At 42.4% G+C, this 15,881-nt stretch overlaps 1 protein-coding gene across 1 annotated transcript in view; it reads right to left on the bottom strand.

The window, feature by feature from the left end:
* Window positions 1–15,881, bottom strand: part of LOC131741584 (ATP-binding cassette sub-family A member 17-like) — a 95,788-nt gene that overhangs the window by 7,832 nt on the left and 72,075 nt on the right. Inside the window, 4 exon segments of the mRNA XM_059038617.2 lie at window positions 6,262–6,456; window positions 8,551–8,679; window positions 9,345–9,523; window positions 11,679–11,837. Coding sequence (XP_058894600.1) covers window positions 6,262–6,456; window positions 8,551–8,679; window positions 9,345–9,523; window positions 11,679–11,837 — 662 coding nt within the window.

The following is a 15,881-nucleotide window of genomic DNA, read 5'->3' as shown; positions in this document are numbered from 1 at the left end:
TGTGAGAAAATGTTCTAATTTCTTTTTTAGTTTTTTATTGAAGTATAGTTGATTTACAATCTTGTGTTAGTTTCTGGTATACAGCAAAGTGATTCAGTTATATATATATTCTTTTTCATCTTCTTTTCCATTGTGGTTTATTACAAGATGTTGAATATAGTTTCCTATGCTATACAGTAGGACATTGTTATTTATCTTTTTATATGTAGTAGTTTGTATCTGAAAATGTTCTAATTTCACTCTTTTACACATTCTTTTACAGTTTTTCCAGCCCCTTATTGAAGAGACTGTTTTTTCTCTGTTATGTATTCTTGCCTCCTTTGTTGTAGATTAGTTGACCATAAGTGCATGGGTTTATTTCTGGGCTCTCTATTCTGTTCCATTGATCTATGTGTCTGTTTTTATGCCAGTACCATACAGTTTTGATTATTGGAGCTGTGTAGTATAGTCTGAAGTCAGGGAACATGATACCTCCAGCTCTGTTCTTTTTTCTCAAGACAGTTTGCTAAAATTAAAAAAATTTAAAAATTTAAAAAAATTAAAAAAAAATCATGAGTGGGTACTGAGTTTCTATCAAATGCTTTTTCAGCTTCTATTGATAAATATTTTTTTCCTTTCATCTGTGAAGGTAGTGCTTTACATTGGTGGATTTCCTACTTGTTAAACCTTACTTACATTTCTGGAATAAACCTGATGATTGTAATTTTTATTCTTTCAATATACTGCTGAATGTGTATTGTTAATATCTTACTTAGGGTATTTATGTTTCTGTATGAAATTGGCCTATGGCTCATGTTGGATACTGTCTTTGTCTGGTTTTTCACTTAAGATTGGGTAGCGCTCTGTCTTCTCTCCTATGCTTCTGAAGCAGTTATACAAGAAGGAAATAACTGTTTGGTGGTGGTTGGTATACTTGCCCATCAATCCCTTTTAGCCTAGACTCTTTTAAGAAGGGGTAGATCTTTAATCATTATTTCAATTTTACCTCCAGTTTTGGTCTATATAGGCATTCTATTTCATGAACAAATTTTGGGATAGAAGGCTTGAAAATGTTATTATTTGATGCAAAGAAAATGAAGAAATGTGATGTTTCTTACACACCTGAGTTTGCAGTAAGCCTGTTGCCATGGTGGCTCATCTGGGATGGCCAAGGAGCCCTGCTCAGAGCATGGTGGCACCATGGACCGATGACAATCTCACAGTGGAGCCGAATGATTCTGAGTGAGTAACTCTGACAGAAACTCATGTGGATAGATGTATAGGTATCCCTTTTATGTATAGTCCCCTTTTTATGGTTGACTCTAAGAAGTCACTGCTGATTTTTAGAATACTAGCAGATTCTGGTAAGAATGTATTTTAGGAAATGTGAAAGAATGCTTAAGAATATTTGTACAGATAAAGGGTGGTAAGCAGAAGGCTCACAAAGGAAGAGAGCAAGGATGTAGCTCTGTTAGAGTTTGCTGATGAGATTAATCCATGTGAGATTTCTAGGAGAAAATGGAGAAATGGAGGAGCAGGTTTAACTATATTTAAATTCTATATTTCCAACTATGAATTTTCACAAATTGCCGGGAGGTGATGTGCAGATGGGTTCCAGGGAGACTGAAATCCAATTTCTTGCCAGCCAGGCAGGATGAAGGTCTTATAGGCAGATGTCACTTGATTTAAAATAATACAAAGAAATGTAGCACTTCTTACATTTGAGTTTATGGAATAGGTTCATACTTTCTTGTCTGTGAGCTTCAGTAAATGTCTGTTGGATGGATGATTGATGACAATAAGGCCAGTGGGAGGGTCTCTCCACGACCACCTGCCCTTGCCCTGTCTTGTTTTGTCTTTTATTCCTTTGTTTGTTCATTTGTTCATTCCTTCCTTCTTTTTTACAACAGCTTATTGAGATATAATTTGCATACCATACAATTCATCCATTTACCACAGTCACCCATCAGATGTGTTCAGTTCAGTTGTTTTTAATGTATTCACAGTGGTGGTCCATGATCACAATCAACTTTACAGCATTTCATCACTCCTCTGCAGAGCAACCTCAAATCCAAGAACAGTTAGTGCCCACTTTTCCCACTAGTCTACTTACTGTCTCCATAGATTTGCCTGTTCTGGATATTCCATACAAACAGAATCACACAATCTGTGGCCTTTCGTGACTTGCTTCTTTCACTTAGCATCATGTATTAAAGGTCCATCCATATTGTAGTGTGTGTCAGTGCTTCATTCCTTTTTATGTTTTTTTATAAATTAATTAATTTATTTTTGGCTGTGTTGAGTCTTCATTGCTGCGCACAAGCTTTCTCTAGCTGTGGCAAGCAGGAGCTACTCTTTGTTATGGTGTGCAGGCTTCTTATTGTGGTGGCTTCTCTTGTTGTGGAGCACGGGCTCTAGGTGTGCGGGCTTCAGTATTTGTGGCACACAGGCTCAGTAGCTGTGGCTCGTGGGCTCTAGAGTGCAGGCTCAGTAGTTGTGGCACACGGGCTTAGTTGCTCCACGGCATGTGGGATCTTCCTGGACCAGGGCTCGAACCCGTGTCCCCTGTATTGGCAGGCAGATTCTTAACCACTGCACCACCAGGGAAGTCCCTTTTTTATGGTTGAATAATATCCTATTGCATGGATAGATCACATTTTGTTTATCCATTCATCTGTTTGTTGGTGGACATTTGGGCTGATTCCACCTTTTGGCTACTGTGAAAAATGCTGCTATGAACATTCATGTACAAATTTTTGTGTGAATGTAACTTTTCAGTTCTCTTGGATATATACCTAGGAGTGAAATTGCTGGGTCATATGGTAACTCTGTGTTTAACCTATCTTCTCTAATAATCTTTTAATTGGAGTCTTTAGTCCATTTATATATAATGCAATTATTAATATATTTTGATTTAAATCTACCATCTTATAAGGGCTACCTACTTGTTCCATGTGTTCTATGTTCCTTTTTCTCTCACACTTATTGTCTTCTATTGACTATTTTTTATAATCCACAGGGCTGCCTGAGTGTCTTTTTTTTTCTTTAAATATTTATTTATTTTCTTTTTTGGCTGTGTCAGATCTTAGTTGCAGCACGTGAGATCTTTCCTTGCGGTGTGCAGGCTTCTCTCCATAGTTGTGGCACGGGCTCAGTAGTTGTGGCACAAGGCAGATTCTTAACCACTGGACCACCAGGGAAGTCCCCTGAGTGTCTTCATGACATGGCCGCTAGCTTCCCCCAGAGTGAGTGATGTGAAGGGAAGAGTGTACTCAAAACACAAGCTTCAGTGCCTTTCATAACCCAATCTCAGAAGTGACATGCCATCTCTTCTACAGTATTCTGTCAGTCACACAGACCAACCCTGGTACAATCTGGGAGGGGACTACTCAAGGGTGTAAATATCAGGAGGGGGTTTTTAGGGGCTGTCTTGAAGGTATACCACAATGTTTCTTACCTTCCTCCATATATTTTCTACCCTTTTGACTCTCAGTGCTTCATTCTAAATTATTTTTGCGGGGGGAGTTGTCTTTTAGGTACACGTGCCTGGTTATTTTTTTAATGTGTACCAAACATTGCATTGGCAAAATTGTAGAAATCATATGAGGCCTAAGATGATGGCATCTTCCACCAGACTTCTCTTTACATTTGCTCCTGCCAGGTGCCTGGGAGCACTGGTGGTTTAGGGTCACGCCAATTCCATTTCAGGGACTGATAAGAGTCCAAGTTGTTTTGCTATCCTTTCATGAACTTGTCTAAGTATAGTTCATCCCTGCACTTAGTTTGCAGCCCTTTGGGGTCCCAACTCAAGGAAAGGATGATTTCACCAGGCCTCCCCCTGCCCCAGAGGGTTCAGCCTCCACTCCAGTGCCTGCCACTTCAATACCAAGAGCAACACTCAGCTCTCAGCAACCGAGCCTGGAATTGGCCATCTCCCTGGGCCTCTGTCCCCTCCTACCTCTTGGCTCATAAGTCTTCACTATCTTGTTAGCTCTCTGAACCCTTTGAAGACATGTTTTAAAATTTTGGTCCTGTTTTTCTAGTTACTACTGATCATCAGGAAGGGGATTAGAGTTACCTGATTTGCCATTACCAAAAGACTTGTCCATAATTTTTAAAATAACAAAAAATTAAAAGTAATATCAAATGTTTCATAGCCATGAGAGACTTATACTGGTTATGATTGTTCAACCAGGCTAAGTATACCACAAGGTTGATAGAGACTGATAATTAAGAGTGTGGATTCTGGAACTAGCCTGTGTCAGTTCTTCTGTTTTCTCTCTAAACTTTATTTTAGAGAGTACAGGGGACAGTAAAGCTGGTTTGATAAACTTCTCGGTGCTAGTATGGTTCATGCTGTGAACAGTGCAACTTTGATTAGGCCTCTGTAGTTTGGTCTCCTCATATGCCTGTCATTGAATGCACTGTACACTGACCACCAGACCACCACCTCTGTCATTACACTTACCTCACTGCATGGCAATGGCTGGTTCACATGACCATGAGCTCCTTGCAAGTGAGAATCACTTGGCCTAGCACAATTGCTGGCATATACTAGGCATTCAAAAATTGTTTCATTGAATTGGTGCCAATAATTGAAGTAGACTTCAGTAAGAAGGTCAGGGGGCTTCCCTTGTGGCACAGTGGTTGAGAATCCACCTGCCAATGCAGGGGACATGGGTTTGAGCCCTAGTCCGGGAAGATCCCACATGCTGCGGAGCAGCTAAGCCCGTGGGCCACAACTGCTGAGCCTGCACTCTAGAGCCCATGAGCCACAGCTACTGAGCCCGTGTGTGTGCCTAGAGCCGGTGCTCCGCAACAGGAGAAGCCATGGCAATAAGAAGGAGCCCGCGCACCACAACGAAGAGTAGCCCCTGCTTGCCGCAACTAGAGAAAGCCCGTGCAGCAACGAAGACCCAATGCAGCCAAAAATAAATAAATAAATTTATAAAAATAAAAAAAGAAGTTCAGGTTTGAGGGTTATATATTAAATTTGAGTTTAAAATGGGAGAAAGTCTGAGTAAGTCTGTCTAGAAAGCATGTATAAGCAGGTCTGAAACACAGGACTGGGATTGGGCTGAGGATGCAGCTACTTGGGAGATGTCAGCTGACAGAAGATAATGGGAGTCAGAGTAAGGAATGAGATCAGGTGGGGACAGTGTGTAGAAGGAGAAAGCCAGTGGGCTGATGTTGCAGTCCTGAGGAGCACCACAGTCTAACGGGCTAGATGAAGATCTACCAAGAAGAAAGAAGTGTCAGTGATAGAGAAGAGCCAGACAGGAGGGGAAGCTATAGAAGTAAACAAAGGAAGGTAAGAAGTTGAAGGAGAAAAAGGCCTGCATTAAGAAATGCTGCAGAACTACTGAGCCTGTGCTCTAGAGCCCATGCTCTGCATCAAGAGAAGCCACTGCAATGAGAAGCCCCTGCACCGCAACAAAGAGTAGCCCCTGCTCGCTGCAACTAGAGAAAGCCTACGCACAGCAATGAAGACCTGGTGCAGCCAAAAATAAATTAATTAATTTTTAAAAAAAATGCTGCAGAGAGGGCTTCCCTGGTGGCGCAGTGGTTGAGAATCCGCCTGCCAATGCAGGAGACGCGGGTTCGTGCCCTGGTCCGGGAAGATCCCACATGCCGCAGAGCGCCTGGGCCCGTGAGCCGTGGCCGCTGAGCCTGCGCGTCCGGAGCCTGTGCTCTGCAACGGGAGAGGCCACAACAGTGAGAGGCCCGTGTACCACAAAAAAAAAAAAAAAAAAAAAAAAAATGCAGAGAAGGCAAGGAAGCTGACTGAAAGTTAGGAGTAGCCTCGACATGGTGAGTGCAGTGGGCATGGGGCCAGGGAGAACAGATTCCCGGGCTGTTTGGAAGGGAGCATCCATGGACTAAGGTCGCTGACTAGACGTCTTGAGTGGTGCCTTGGACAGCTGTAGATGTGTGTCACTCACTCTCACAGAAAGCACAGGGGGAGGGGGAAGAAGAGGTTGGGAGTGTGTGGGGACAGCCGATGGCTTTGGGGGTCCATTGGGCTTCAGATGCCTTGAGTTTCAGGGACATTTCAGAGGCAATGTTGAGTAAGCATCTTGATATATGATCTAAAGCTCGGAGAAGAGGTCTAGGATGGAGCTATGGATTTGGGAGTCAGAGATAAACCTGATACCTGGAATTTTCAAAGATCAATTCCATTCTAGTTCCCTTTCTCCAACCCTGTGTAACACCCCTAGGTGTATTTCAGTGCCCCCTCCCATCCCCAGGTTCATGCCTCCCTCGTCTCAGGTCACAGCCTACCTTCCCCAAGTCAGACCTGATGCTGAGGCTGTTGACAAAGGCATCCCCAGAGGTGATAGGCTCTTCCCCAGTCAGCATTTTGAAAATGGAAGTTTTCCCAGCTCCACTGAGGCCAAGAAAGCCAAAGCATTCTTCTGCTTGAAGAGTGAAGGAAACCTTGGTCACAGCCAGTGGGGGTACCTTCTTGGCATAGACCTGAGATATCCAAGACAGAAGACACGCAGTGAGGAGGCCTGGAGTCAGCAGTCTGGAATTAACTGTTGCATACCAGTTCTGGGACAGGTTGAGCTGCCCTCAGGGCCTAGGGGCTCCAGTGTAGCCAGGCTTGAATTTGCCTTCTCCTCCCAGCTGCTGCTCCCATCAGGTCTAGTGAGGTTTTCTCTCCTCCTGTCCCTGCAAACTGAGACCCTAGTTCTCTAAGATAAGCCTCTTCCCTCTGTCCTTGAAGCAAAGAAAATCCCTTTGATGTTGCCTGAATTGGTTTTGGGGCTGGTTTTTTTTTTTTTAATTAATTAATTAATTAATTAATTATTTTTGGCTGTGTTGGGTCTTCGTTTCTGTGCGTGGGCTTTCTCTAGTTGTGGCGAGTGGGGGGGCCACTCTTCACTGTGGTGCGCGGGCCTCTCACTGTCGTGGCCTCTCTTGTTGCGGAGCACAAGCTCCAGACCCGCAGGCTCAGTAGTTGTGGCACACGGGCTTAGTTGCTCCACAGCATGTGGAATCTTCCCAGACCAGGGTTCGAACCTGTGTCCCCTGCATTGGCAGGCAGATTCTCAACCACTGCGCCACCAGGGAAGCCCCCTTTTTTTTTTTTTTTAACCACCAGGAACTATAGGGAAACAACTCTCTCTTTCTCTTTCTGTCTGTCTCTCTCCCTCTCTCTTCAAATGTGTGTGTGTGTGTGTGTGTATATATGTGTGTATATATATATATATATATATATATATATATATATATATATATATCTTGGATATTTGAAGGATGTCTCGACACAATTCCCGCTGGGGCTCTCAGGGAGACTAACAGGCTTGGTCTGAGCTTTCAGAACCTATTCCCCCACCTTGGCTCCTCCACAAACTGTTTTCTAGATTGAGGAGAGACTCAACCATGTCCAACCTTCAAGGCTTCTTGGGGTTCATGGTTCTGGTGCCCCTCCCATCTCAGTCCTTCCTGTCTTCCAGGGGACCCCAGAAGAGACAATGGAAGGCTGAGGTGATAACTTCAGTCTCTGGGCACACAAACGAACTCAAATGTGGTCTGTTCACAGAGGAAACCTCTCTCTGAGTCTTTCTCCACCAAAACTCACCTGAATCCTTTGCCAGTACAGTGGTCCCCTCTTATCCACAGTGGATATGGTCCAAGACCCACAGTGCGTACGTGAAACGGTGCATAGCTCAGGACCCTATATATACTATATTTTTTCCTATACATACATACCTATGATAAAGTTTAATTTATAAATTAAGCACAGGGACTTCCTTGGTGGCACAGTGTTAAGAATCGGCCTGCCAATGCAGGGGACACGGGTTTGAGCCCTGGTCTGGGAAGATCCCACATGCCATGGAGCAACTAAGCCTGTGCGCCACAACTACTGAGCCTGTGCTCTAGAGCCTGCAAGCCACAACTACTGAGCCTGAGTGCCACTATTACTGAAGCTTGTATGCCTAGAGCCCATACTCTGCAACAAAGAGAAACCCTCACAATGAGAGGCCCGCGCACTGCAACGAAGAGTATCCCTTGCCCCCTACAACTAGAGAAAGCCTGTGCACAGCAACGAAGAACCAATGCAGCCAAAAATAAAAAATAAATAAAATAATTTTTTTAAAAAACAAACAAAAACAACAAAAAAATTAAGCACAGTAAGAGAATATCTGAATTGCCAGCATCACTACTCTTGCGCTTTGGGGTCATTATTAAATGAAATAACGATTACTTGAACACAAGCACTGTGATAGTGAAATAGTTGATTGGATAACTGAGCTGGCAACTAAGTGACTAAACTGTGGATAGGCTGGACAAAGGGATGGAGTGGGATGGCTCAAGAGTCAGTCCCACTTCTCAGAACAGTGCATAATTTAAAACTTTGATATTTCTGGAATTTTCCATTTAATATTTTTGGACCACAATTGACTGCAGGTAGCTGAAACCTCAGAAAGCAAACCTGTTGATAAAGGGGTACTACTGTACTTCAAGCCAGCAGGCAGGCCCTGGAGCCATGGTGGATGCTTTCTTATGCAAAGGGCCCTCAAGAGTAATGGTCTTTGCTTTCTAAGCCATGTCGGACTTTACCTTAGACACTCCTTTAAGAACCAGTGGGTTTTCCTTACAAAAATTTTCCAAAAAGGTCTTGATCATTTTCTCTTCTTCTTCCACATCTTGGTCTCCAGGCATGGACTCCACACTGTGCAAAACTACCTGCTTTCCCAAGACAAGGATGGCAGGTGTAAGTGCTTTTGCGAGGGTAGTAGGTAGAGGTCAAGGGGCCCACAGGGACTTGGTCCTCTCTGGGAAGGCCTTGACGTTGCCCCAGCCGTGCTCAGTTCCTGCATGCACACCCGTTCTCAGGGTCAGTTACAGGCAAGACTGAATGCACGTTGACATGACCGTGATATGGTGGACAAGGAAACTTTACGTGGCATTGGCTTTTAAGGAAAATAAAAAGACCTGAAGGCTGGAGATGTCAAGATATAACAAATCCCATTTTCTACAGAATTTCCATTGTCCTGGGGGGTAGTGGAAGGGGCTTTGCCTTTGGAAGATATTCAGGCCAAGAGCTGACACAACAGCCCTTTCTCCTATGTGGCTCCTGAATGACTGAGGGGAAGAGGTGTTTCAAGCTGACTAGTTTTAGGAAATCCAGGGTCTTGTTTCTACCCAGCTGGGAGGGTTACAGGGGCCAAGCCAATGCTCTTCCCTCAACAGGGGATCCCAGGGATGGCCATTACCTCTCTACCCTATGGGTGGATTACATGGTCTCCAGGACCTCGGATGCTGACAATCAGGGCCACTGCAGACTGTAAGAAGGAAGCTATGGAGCCAGCCCCTTGACCTGTAATTGGAGACTTACACTTAGACCCACTCACCAATTTTTGCTTCCTGTTGAAGCCAGAAAACTTGGCTTTCAGTTCCCACAAGACATTGGTTTCAATGAGGAAAAGCAGGATGATGTACACAGGTCCTAAGATGGCAAGGGCTGTCAGATACTTCCCCATCCCTAGAGACTCCCAGGCATAGATGTTCTTTTGGACCACATATCCCTCTGCTAAAATGGGATAAACAGATATTATCAAATTACATATAGTAGGTCAATTCCTGTTATAACAAATATCATTTAAAAGAAGCATTATTGTCATCAATGTTGTTACCACATCCCAGCAGATGGGAAACATAATATTCTGTTTTCCTTGCTAGAACCAGTCTTGCAAAAATAATGCAGTAAAATAAAACACTGCTCCCTGTCCATATGATAGTTATTTGAAATGCAAAATATTTATATACTTGGTTCTTTTACCAATCATTAATCACCCTGTAACTTCAACTGACCACTCATGTAAAAATACTCAGCAGCCTCTGTTCTCCTATTTTAATCTGATTTGCCTTCAAATTTTCTTTTAAATACATGTATTTTTATTTTTATTAAAGTATTTATTTAGGCTGCACCAGGTCTTAGCTGCGGCACAAGGGATCTTCGTTGTGGCATGTGGGATCTTTAGTTGTGGTATGCAGACCCTTAGTTGCAGCATGCGGGATCTAGTTCCCTGACGAGGGATCAAATCTGGGCCCCCTGCATCCGGAGCATGGAGTTTTACCCACTGGACTACCAGGGAAGTCCCAAAATACATGTATTTTAAAATTATACAGTAAATACACACTCATTGGAAAGAAGAAACATGTATGAGGTAGAAAGTCAAGGTACTTCTCCTTTCCCCACAACTATTGTTACAGTTTTATATATAATCCTTCCATACCTTCTGGATATAATCTTTTAAAATACAGGTGGAATGATACTATGCATTATCTTCTCCAGTTCCTTTGTTTCATTTACTAATATGTAACAGACATTGGCCATATCAGGACATATAGTTCAAAATAATACAGATCTCTGGCAAAGGTAAATACATGGACAATTGTAACAACTAGGATTGTTGTAACTTTGGTACGTAACTCCACTTTTTGTCTTCTATATGACTTAAGAAACTAATGCATAAAAAACAATTATTAGTCTATGCTTCTGGACACATAATACATAAAGAGGTACTGTGACATCAGTAATTAAAAGGGAGCAGGGACAGGGCTGTATAGGAACAGTTTTTATATGTTTTTGAAGTTAAACTGATATAAATTCAAATTAGAATGTTATAACTTTAGGATGTTAAATGTAATTCCCATGGTAACCACAAAGAAAATAGCTATAGAATATACCCAAAAGGAAACGAGAAAGGAATTAAAATGTTTCATATGAGGTACCTAGAGTAGTCAAACTGATAGAGACGGAAAGTGGAATGACAGCTGCCAGGGGCTCGGGGGAGGGAGATGGGGAGTTAGTGTTTCATAGTTTCAGTTTTGCAAGTTGAAGAAAGTTCTGGAGATAATGGTTATGATGGTTGCACAACAATGTGAATGTACTTAATGCCACCGAACTGTACATGTAAAACTGGTTAAAATGGTACACTTTGTATATATTTTCCCACAATTTAAGAAAATAATTAATTTTAAAAGGTGTTGAAAGGATGTGGATAAATTGGAATCCTCATACATTGCTAGTGAAATGTAAAATGGTGCAGCCACTGTGAAAATAGTTTGGTGGTTCCTGAAAAAGCTAAATAGAGTCACGATGAGACCCAGCAAACCCACTCCTAGGTATATACTCAAGATAACTGAAAACATGTTCGAACAAAAACTTGTACGTGAATGTTCACAGCAGCATTATTCATAATAGTCAAAATGTAGAGACAACTCAAATGTCCATCAACTGATGAATGGATAAACAAATTGTAGTCTATCTATGAAATGGAATATTATTCAGCTATAAAAAGGAACAAAGTACCAATGCACACCACAACCTGGATGAACATCAAAAACATTGTTGTAAGTGAAAGAAGCCAGATATAGAAGGTCACATAGCGTGTGATTCCATTTACATGAAATGTCTAGAACAGGCAAATCCATAGAGACAGAAAGTAGATTATTGGTTGTCAGATGCTTGTGGGAAAAGGGAATGGGGAGTGACTGTTAATGGATGGAGTATTTCTTTTTTTCAGGTGACAAAAATGTTCTGGAATTAGATGGTGATGATGGTCGTACAACCTTGTGAATACACCAAAAACCAATGAATTGTATACTTTAAAAGAGCAAATTTTCTATGAATTATATCTCAATAAAAAATGTAATTAACAAATTCTGTTTGCAATACTCACAAATTTGATTGCACTCAGTCTGGTTCAGGCTCCTGGTATTGCAAAACTTCTGTAGTTCAAAGTTGTAATATAAGTTGGAGAAAGCCATCCCCAGACAGTGGCCTGGAAGAGGTAGGAATGTGTGATCCAAAGACTCTGAGACTTTTGTGTAGCCCAGATCTGTGAGGGGAATAGATAATATTAACTCTTCTTTCAGGAAGAAAAGGGAACATCCCCTAGCAACTCTCTGAACCCACTGTGCCTTTTTTTTTTTTTAAATTAAAAAAAATTTTTTTTTTTTTTGCGGTATGTGGGCCTCTCATTGTTGTGGCCTCTCCTGTTGCGGAGCACAGGCTCCGGACGCGCAGGCTCAGCGGCCATGGCTCACGGGCCCAGCTGCTCCGCAGCATGTGGGATCTTCCCGGACCAGGGCACGAACCCGTGTCCCCTGCATCGGCAGGCAGACTCTCAACCACTGCGCCACCAGGGAAGCCCCCCACTGTGCCTTTTATCCTGTATAAAGGATCTGTCATCTCTATCTGTTGCTATATCTATCTCTGCACATCACACTGCCAGGCCCAAGACCAGAATCAGGTTCTCCCTGACTCCCAGTGTTCCCTCTTCCCCTGTAGTCATTTAACCTCCAAGCCATAAGTATTTTTCTTTTGCAGTGCTTCCTGAACCTGTCATTTTACTTCTATTCCTATTGCTTATGCAGATAAATCAGAAAGAGCTTGGTGTGTCTGAGAAAACCAGCAAGAATGTGGCTGCAGAATGGGATGCACCTGTGGAAGCAGTGGATTTGAAGGCTGGAGGTTTACAAATGAGTTAGGGCCAGACAGGAGAGTCTGGTGGGCCAGCTTTGGAGTTATTTGAGTGTCATCTTACAGGTAGATAAGAACACAGTTCCTGCATGTACAGTTTGTAGAGCCAAAACCATCATTATTTGCAAACGCTGTACATTATCATGTACCTAGAAAAGCCACAAGAATCAATCAAAGTGCTATTAGAAATAAAAGAGAGGGAACTTCCTGGTGGTCCAGTGGTTAGGACTCCACACTTCCAATGCAGGGGAACATGGGTTTGACCCTTGGTTGGGGAAGTAAGATCCCAAAAGGCTTGCAGGAAAGAAAAGAAAAGAAAGAAAGAAAGGAAGGAAGAAAGAAAGAAAGAAAGGAAGGAAGGAAGGAAGAAATTAAGAAAGAAAGAAAGGAAAGAAAGAAAGGAAGGAAGGAAGAAAGAAAGAAAGAAGAAAGAGAGAAAGGAAGAAAGAAAGAAAGGAAGGAAGGAAGGAAGAAAGGAAGGAAGGAAGGAAGGAAGAAGGAAAGAAAGAAAGGAAGGAAGAAAGAAAGAAAGGAAGGAAGGAAGAAAGAAAGGAAAGAAGAAAGAAAGGAAGGAAGGAAGAAAGAAAGGAAGGAAGGAAGGAAGGAAGAGAAAGAAAGAAAGGAAGGAAGAAAGGAAGAAAGAAAGAAGAAAGAAAGGAAGAAAGAAGAAAGAAAGAAAGAAAGAAAGAAAGAAAGGAGAAAGGAGAAAGAAAGAAGAAAGAAAGAAAGAAACAAAGAAAGAAAGAAAGAAAGAAAGAAAGAAAGAAAGAAAGAAAGAAAGAAAGAAAGAAAGAAAGAAAGAAAGAAAGAAAGAAAAAGAAAGAAAAGAGAGAACAGAACAGACTTGCAGACATAGAGAACAGACTTGTGGTTGCCACGGGGGAAGGGGTTGGGGGAGGGATGGAGTGGAGTGGGAGGCTGGGATTAGCAGATGTAAGCTATTACACATAGGATGGATAAACAAGGTCCTACTGTATAGCACAGGGAACTCTTTCAATATCCTATGATAAAGCATAATGGAAAAGAATGTATATATGTGTATAACTGAATCAGATTGCTGTACAGCAGAAATTAACACAATATTGTAAATCAACTATACTTCATTTAAAAAAAAGAAATAAAAGAGAGGTTAGTAAACTGGCTGGTTATAAAATAAATATACAGAAACTGGGGCCTCTTAGAGGTTTGAGAAGCCAATTTTTTAGGTTCATGTTATATTGAAAAGTGAAGAAATGCCAAATGGGGTTATAAATAAACTGTGGTACATTTAAAATGTTTATTTACAACAAATAAACACAGCTGCTCGGCAAAATAAATATGCTACTCATAAGCTAATTAATTTGTAAGAGGATTAACTCATAATGTGCTGCGTGGGTCATGGGCCAGCAGTGGGGCCATGTTTACAGTCCACAAATGTAATCAAGCCCTCACCCACCCAACAGGCCACTTCATGCTTATCCCTGATAACTACACGTGCTACTAGCCACTCTCCTTCACAAACCACAAAATATCCTCACCAACAAAAAGGGGAAATAACTGGGTGGGATTAGAGCTCTAATTTCAGACTACATGACTAGTCACACCACCAGCTCTAAACCAGTGGGTAGTCCAAGGGAGAGAGCCTGTGGACGTGTGACTTACAGGTTCCCTGAAGAGAGGCTGGATAAACTCTTCATATAAAAAATGAACTCTACTCTCAGGGCTTGGATTTAGAGTAGTACAGCTTTCAGGTGTCAATCTGTGAAACTCCTGTCAGTGGAGGCCACTGTGATGTATGGTGAGGTGAACTTGGATATGAGGTCTCCAGACCAACATTTCCTGGGCCAGGACTCAGAAACTGAGCATCAGAGCCAGGGTCCACCCATGGGGCTGGAGGCACAGTTTGGGGCACAACTCGGAAGTCGTGGCTCCACACTGTCGCCGAGTCCCCAGAGTCATGGCTCTGGTGACCAGACAGCTGTCCAAGGAGACTGCCTCAGCAGTACAGTTGCAAAGGTGGCAGACATGGCTCTGGGAAGGAGACACAGTGGGTCATGTCCTCCTCATTTTCTCTCTTTAGAATTCTAAATTTGGAAATCTAACCTGGAGACTGAGGTAGAGGGGAGACGGGAAAACTACCAGAACATCAGCAGTGCAGCTCCTGTGTGGGGAAGAGAGAAAGACTTAACGACTAAGCAAGGCTCATGAGCCCAGATTGGGAATGAACAGTCAGCCACGGTCTCCTCCTAGACCTTCCCTGTTCAGCGAAAACCTTCGGGCCCCTAAGAGAGGAGTGGTTGAAATCTGAGAGGGGACAACCCCACGCCCCAAGCTCACCCTAACCAGAATCAGTTCACCAATAATACGGGTAATCTAAGGAACAGATATTTACAACTTCTGCTTGTTTTCCTTCCTTCCTTCTCTGTGGATCCTACTCCAAAGCTTGTTGAAGACTTAGGAGAGGTCACAAACCATCCATATCTAGCCCTCCAACTGAAGGACTTTTCTCTGCCACATTCCTGGGTGGGATCCATCCTTTTCTGGATCTCGTGTCTTCTTTCTCCTTTACTTTACTCCTTCACTTTGCTGGCCTATATCCTTAACTTTCCAAGAAAGTGACGTGGTGGCTTCAATTTCTGTTTGCCCATTTGAAATTGTCTTTGTTCTGTCCATACACCTGACTGACAAGTGAATTCATTATAGAACTTGTTGTCATCTAGGAAGCATCTGGGTCTTTTTTCATTCAGTGTTGGATATTTGATGGATCCCTTCAATCTTGAAGTTTGTTTTTTCAACTCTGGGAAATATTTTTGTTTTATTTCTTTGGTAGTTTCTTCAACTTCATTTCCTCTGTTTTCTCTTTCTGGAATGCTATCAATTGAATATAATAGTATCTCCTGGACTTACTCTCACGTTACCTGCCCTTTTTCTCAACCTCCTATTTCTCTTATCTTTTTGCTCTACTTTGGCAGGTTAATTTACTTTATTTTCCAACACTTCTGCTAAATTTTTATTTTGGCAGTCAGCTCTTTCTTGTTCTCAAAGTTTTTCTTCTTCATGGAATTCTGTTGTTTAATAGATGCAATCTTTTCCAAAATCTTTGTTTTGTTTGGTTTTATTTCCTGCATGTCCCTACCCCTGTGTCTCCTTTTTGTTGCTTTGTTTTAGTCTTTTCTTGGCTGCCATCCTCAAGCGATCAGTGATCCTTGATTGTCTGTCTATTCAGAGAGACAAATGCGGCACCAGGAGGTGATTTGCTAGCTTTGTTTATAGAGGTAGGGGGGCAGGCTACATTTTAAGGCAACCAGGCAGGGGACCAGTCCATAACGTTTAGGTCTCTTTTGGAAGCAGTTTCAATTCGTCAAGAGGAGGGAATCTCTGACTGCTTCCAGGTGGGGAGTGGTAGTAGGGCCAGTGGAGA

Source organism: Kogia breviceps, chromosome 14, assembly GCF_026419965.1.
Source record: "Kogia breviceps isolate mKogBre1 chromosome 14, mKogBre1 haplotype 1, whole genome shotgun sequence".
NCBI classification, from domain to species: Eukaryota; Metazoa; Chordata; class Mammalia; order Artiodactyla; family Physeteridae; genus Kogia; species Kogia breviceps.
This window is presented reverse-complemented; position numbering and strand designations above follow the sequence as displayed.